This window comes from Octopus bimaculoides, chromosome 4, assembly GCF_001194135.2.
Source record: "Octopus bimaculoides isolate UCB-OBI-ISO-001 chromosome 4, ASM119413v2, whole genome shotgun sequence".
NCBI classification, from domain to species: domain Eukaryota; kingdom Metazoa; phylum Mollusca; class Cephalopoda; order Octopoda; family Octopodidae; genus Octopus; species Octopus bimaculoides.
In genome coordinates, this window is record NC_068984.1 from 86,873,196 (window position 1) to 86,879,398 (window position 6,203).

The following is a 6,203-nucleotide window of genomic DNA, read 5'->3' on the forward strand; positions in this document are numbered from 1 at the left end:
TGTTATGACAGTAATGGAAACATGTAAAGTTTGTAGCTTGTGTGCTTTGTTTATCATCAGTTATAAGGATTTGTTTTTGGCAATTGAAAACTTAGAATATTTGTAAATTTATTTGTTTATTTTTTTGCAGGTATTTCTTGTAAGAAAAATTAGTGGTAATGACCAAGACACATTGTATGCCATGAAAGTTTTAAGGAAAGCAACATTAAAAGGTAATTATTTTATAATTTGTTATGAAAAAAATCTTTTTCATAACATTTTTTTTTGTTTGTGTGTTTATTTTTTACATTACAACCAAAAATTAAATGTATAGTATGTGATGGAATTAATTAAATTTAGGCAGTGGGTTGACTGAGTTGTTAAAGTAAAGCATAGAATGCCTCACCATATTTGGTTTGGCTTTCTGCCCTCTGAGTTCACATCCCACTGAGATCAACTTTACCTTTCACACATTTTTAAGTGTTGATAAAAAAGTACCAATCGAAAATAGTGAATTAATGGAACTGTAAGAATGTTGGACTTATTATGGCTCTTTGGGTTCTAAGTTCAAATCTTGCCATGGCTTATATGAGTGATAGGCTTAATCTGTTGCCCAATTCATTATAATCACCTGGTACCTTGGTTACCTTTAGTAGAGGTCACTTTGTTGCAAACATTCCAGCCAGGTATCCAGTTTGAGGATAGCTCCACCTGTCTTCCTACCAGTCTTGGAGACGTTGGGAGGGAAGCCAGTGCCTTCCCTCCCAACTAAGAGATTTAAAAAAATTAATATTACCATCCTTTGAAATTATAACTAAATGAAGAAACCTCTTTGAAGTCATTCAACCTGCTAAAAATCAGTAGCAACCAAATCTTGCCTAAATTACACCTGCCTTCTTTAAAAAGGAAGGACACATTAGATAATGTAACCCGAGATATATTGTACTTGATAAAAAGATGAGAAAGCTTTTGGCCATTGGTCTGCTTAACCAGAGTTGGCACAGGTTAACAATTACTTGAAGTGTTATTAGGCATTATAAACACCAATTTGAAATAGAAAAGAAAAGCAAAAATCCATATTTAGAGTGACAATTACGATTTTTGTGAAAATTTATTTCCTAATAACTAAATAAATTATGAGAGAAATAATTTCTTTAAATCATGATACACTTGTTCTTCTCATTACCTGTTAACTCTCATATATCTCTTTACAATATCATTGATGTTGTTATGCTTTTTTTTTCTTTACTTTAATGTTAGAAATTATTTGATATTTCACTTTTTAATCTGACACAAAACAGTAGTTAACACATTTCTTGTTGACATTTTATGCATTGTCAATGAAAATAATACTTATGTTTCTTTTTTAGTCCGAGATCGACAGAGAACAAAATTAGAGAGAGATATTCTTGCTGATGTGAATCATCCTTTTATTGTTAAATTACACTATGGTATAACACCTTTTATATTTTACTATTTTATATTTTACTATTTGTTTGTCAAGTGTGTTTATATTCACCTGTGCAAATTCTTGACTAATTACCACCCATCTCCCATCTAGTCACTACAAGATTCCAGAATAAGCATTCATAATACAAATTAAAGCACTTTTTAATTAAGCAATGGGAATAATATTCTTATTTGTCTGAAGTCTCTTTAAAGGGTTTCAATTAATAAGTGCTCTGAGTAGCTAAACACAGAAAAAGAGGTACTCCTAGAAAAGTACTAATGAGGATAATGCTTCAGGTTCTAATTAATTCAGCCACATCAAAAGATTTTTAAATACCTATGTGAGAAATATTATTCTATAGAGCTAACATTTGAATTCTGTTATTCTTTTATTCAGTCACTGAACTGTGATCATTCAAGGGCATTGCCTTTATTAGCTTTAATTGGTTGTTCATTTTACAGTCTAGTTCAAATTTTATCAATCTCTGTTTATTGAATGACTAAATTAATTTTTAATTAAAAAAAATTATACAATTTGATGCACTGTTTTACACCGGTACACATGTAAACGGTATCCAACTCTATGCCAAAAATAACCTGACAACAAAATTGACTGGGTTTTTTTTTTTTTTTTGCTATCATGTGTGCCGGATGGTGGAAGACCTCAATAGTTGGCAAGATACTCTGAGATCCATCCAATCCATCCTAGCATAGAAAAACTGATGTAAAAATGATGTGTGTGTGTGTGTGAGACAGGCTTTTACATTAGTCAACCCAAGACTCCTGTTGAAAACACTTGGCCAAAGTGCTTGATAGTGGAATTAAACCTGGTTGTGAACTTGTTAAACAACACAGTAATGAGTAAATTTCTTTTAGATTGCCATGAAATTTCTTGGCATACTAGAATAAAGTGAAACCATTGACTGTTCAGTGAAGAATTTATTTAGTTTCCTTCTATCCTGTCATAGCTTAACTGAACTGAATTTACATGTGTTCTTAAGGATGTTTTTACTTTTTCATTTTAAGCAAATGAGGTTATGAGACAATGTTTTATTTGTATTTCAATCTTGGTCTATTTCAGCCATTGCCTACACTACATAACTTATACCTTTTGACCCTTTTAAGAAACAATGTTTTCATAAGAAACCAAAGATGTTTCTTATATCATATCATATCAGCAGTGGCAGGAGCTAGGGAGCTGTTACCTCAGTTGGATTCTGGTCTGTTTGCAAAAACAGATTGTTTTGGAAACATGGGTGTTGAATGCAGAAGATCTGAGATTAGAGAGTCAATTATAATTTCTTAGATGTGTAGTGTTAACTCTGATGAAAAGTGGAGCACAAGTGAGCTAAGAGTGTAGCTGAGTATGAAAGGTATTATTAGTTGATACATGTAGGAGACATGACTGCTGGTATGGATATCATGCAGATATATGAATGAATGCTAATTGAAAACATTTTTCTGTAGTTACTTATATCAGCAGAACATGAGGTATTGGTGTTGGACCTCACAATAAAAATTAAAAATGAAAAACTGGTGATATCCTATTTTGCAGACCTGTTCATGCTGTAGAATCATATCAGAATGAACAGATATTGAATATGATAATTAATATAATGCTTATTACCAACACTATTGATTCATTAAGATCCCTGATTTTCTTTACTCTGTTTTAAAGTCACCCTATCTTTTTAACATCCCTTCAAAATTTGACTTAAGTATTCAGATTCCTTTCTTATTTTTGTTTCTAAAATAATTCACTCGTTTTTTGCAGCCTTTCAAACAGAAGGAAAACTATATCTTATATTAGAATTCTTGCGAGGAGGTGATCTATTCACTAGATTATCTAAAGAAGTAAGTCTTATTCTTCTTCATTTAGTTGTGTGTGATCAAAATATTTTTACATTTTCATTTTTAATATATTTTTTAAATAGTAGTGGTTTAAATTTTTTAAAATGCCAGAAGATTCAAAATGTTTAAATGGTCATCATCTATAATAATATATCTTGTTCAACATAATTTGTGAAACAATACTTTTAAGTATAAGCAGGCTATTTCAGGAGTGTTTCTATATTCAGAACTATTCCATAGTATTGAAAACGTTGGATTTTTACTAGTCTTATATTTTGCATACATTTGTTGACTGTTAATGTATTTCTCTTCATGTATTGAGGTACCTACAAATATGTGTAATTGAATGTTGGAACTCCTTTATTAATAAGCAAAATAATAGCTTTCATGATTTTGATTTATATCCCCAAAATAAGATTGTCTTCTGTGCAGAAAAAAAAAGAGATAAAAAAAGAAGAAAGTAGTTCTGCAACTTTTATACTAGCTACTTTGAGACTTGATAATGGTGATATCATCATCAAAGCTAATGGTCTTAATGAAAAATACTACAGTTGTGTATGGAGTTTACACTCATGACATGGAGAATTAAATCTGAAATTCTGCAATGGAAATGATCTATTTGCCAGAATGTGATTAAAGAATTGTACTTGCTAGATTATTACTGGAAATTACAATAGCTTCCTGCTTCTGAGAGTCAAGTTATTGACTTAAAGTTTTTATACCTATTTGGTAGTCAGTTGTAAAATACTGTATATGCTGATATGATATACATTTTGTAATCAAATATTAATTAATGTTGGTACAAACTTGTTCTATTCATTGTATTTTAGATATTTTCTATCATTTTATGCCCATTTTCCAGGCTAGCATGGGTTGGATGGGTCTTCTACAGTGTCTTACCACTTATTACAGTCCCTTGTCATTTCTTGGGAAGCTCAACCTCTTCAGTTTGGTTTCCACCATTTGGTTTGTTGTTGTTGGTATTCTTTTTGCCTTGGGAGACAATGGGGTTGCGTATAAAATAATCTAGTCCGGTTTTTACATTTCATGTCCTAATACATCTCCTGATATGGCTGTGTAGTCCTATCGTGGACAAACACTCCCTCTGGCAGGTGCCACAAAGGTAGTAAAGACTTTGCCTGGCTGGTTGTAATGTCATAGTTTCTTGTTGACATCTTTTCTTGTCTTTCCATTTCTCCTCTCCCCCTCTGTCACTCCTTTGTGTTCCCTCTTCTATGGTGCATCGCCAATCTCCATGGTTGCTGGCAACTGCTGCCCAGTTGCTAATATTGATGTTGCAGGCTTTCATGTCCCTTTTGCAAACATCCTTGTATCGTAAGAAGGGTCTTCTCACAGACCTAGTGCCCCTAGCAAGCTCTCCGTAGAGTATGTCCTTGGGAATTTTACCATCTTCCATACAACTAACATGTCCAAGCCATCTTGTACGTCTTTGTGTGAGGAGTGCAAGCATGCTTGGTATTATTCCTGCTTGCTTGAGGACATCTTTGTTGGGGACACGATTCTGCCATTTGATGCCAAGGATTTTCCGGAGGCAGCGCAGGTGAAAGATATTTAGGCAATGCTCTTGGCGTGTGTATGGCGTCCAGGTCTCACTGCCATACAGCAGAGTGCTAAGTACACATGCCTGGTAAATCTTCATTTTTGTGGTCTTGGTCAGCTTATTGTTGTCCCATGCCTGTTTGGAGAGTTGGGCCATCACAGCAGCTGCCTTGCCAATGCGTATATTGAGCTCAGCATCAAGGGATCGGTTGTAGGTGACGATAGAGCCAAGATAGGTAAACTTCTCCACCTCCTGTAGTCTGTGTATGTTTGGGATGTCTGATGTAGCCTGACCCATGATGTTGGTCTTCTTGAGGTTGATAACTAAGCCAAAGTCACTACATGCTTGCTCAAAGCAGTTGATGAGCCTTTGCAGGGTTTCTTCTGTGTGTGATACCAGAGCGGCATCATCAGCAAAAAGCATCTCCTTGATCAGGATGCTTCTGATTTTGGTCATGGCACACAGACGCGAGAGATTGAACAGTTTCCCATCATTTTTTCTGTGCAGAAACACTCCGTCATCTGATGTCTCAGAGGCATGTGGTGGACACCCGAATTTTTGAAGCAGGATGAAGAGGCCTTTTCTACTTACCAAGTCAAAAGCCTTTGTTAGATCAATGAAGGCCATATATAATGGCATTTTCTGCTCTCAGTACTTCTCCTGAAGTTGGTGTATGAAGAATATCATGTCAATAGTTGATCTGCTTCTTCTAAAGCCACACTGCAATTCTGGATAAATTTGAGAAGCAAGCAGTTGTAGCCTGGACAGGATAATGTGAGCAAAGGTCTTTCCAACAGTGCTGAGAACAGATATTCCACGGTAATTGTTACAATCACCACGGTTACCTTTGTTTTTGTAAAGCGTAATGATGTTAGCATCCCTCATATCCTGAGGGACTGTACCCTCTTCCCTGCACTGACACAGAAGCTCATGAAGGTGCTGAAGCAGAGCGGTGTTTTTGCCAGCTTTGATGATCTCTGAGGGGTTGCCGTCTTTTCCCAGAGCCTTGGTGAGCTCTGCTATAGACGGCAGACTGTCAAGTTTGCACATGGCTGGCAAGATCTTGACACCCTCGATTGCAGCCTCAGCGACTGTGGTCTCCCGTGAGTAGAGATCCTGGTAGTACTCCACCCATCTATCCATTTGCTTGCTTTGGTCTTTGATGAGGTCTCCAGTAGTTGATTTAAGAGGGGCTGACTTGGTTGCGGATGAACCGAGGGCCTTCTTCAAACCGGCATACATCTCACGGGTGTCACCACTGTCAGCAGCTAACTGGATACTCTGACAGATTTCCTGCCAATACCTATTTGCACAGCGTCTGGCAGTCAGTTGGGTTTTATTTCTTACCTTTCTGAGTTCTTCG

The 6,203-nt window shown here is 35.7% G+C and overlaps 1 protein-coding gene across 2 annotated transcripts in view; it reads left to right on the plus strand.

Moving 5' to 3' along the window:
• LOC106870220 (ribosomal protein S6 kinase 2 beta) overlaps nucleotides 1-6,203 on the plus strand; it is a 73,771-nt gene that overhangs the window by 28,332 nt on the left and 39,236 nt on the right. For both annotated transcript variants that reach the window (XM_014916228.2, XM_014916229.2), the window contains exons 4-6: nucleotides 131-212; nucleotides 1,350-1,430; nucleotides 3,203-3,282. In XM_014916228.2, the coding sequence (XP_014771714.1) occupies nucleotides 131-212; nucleotides 1,350-1,430; nucleotides 3,203-3,282 (243 nt within the window). The remainder of the gene's footprint in view (nucleotides 1-130; nucleotides 213-1,349; nucleotides 1,431-3,202; nucleotides 3,283-6,203) is intronic.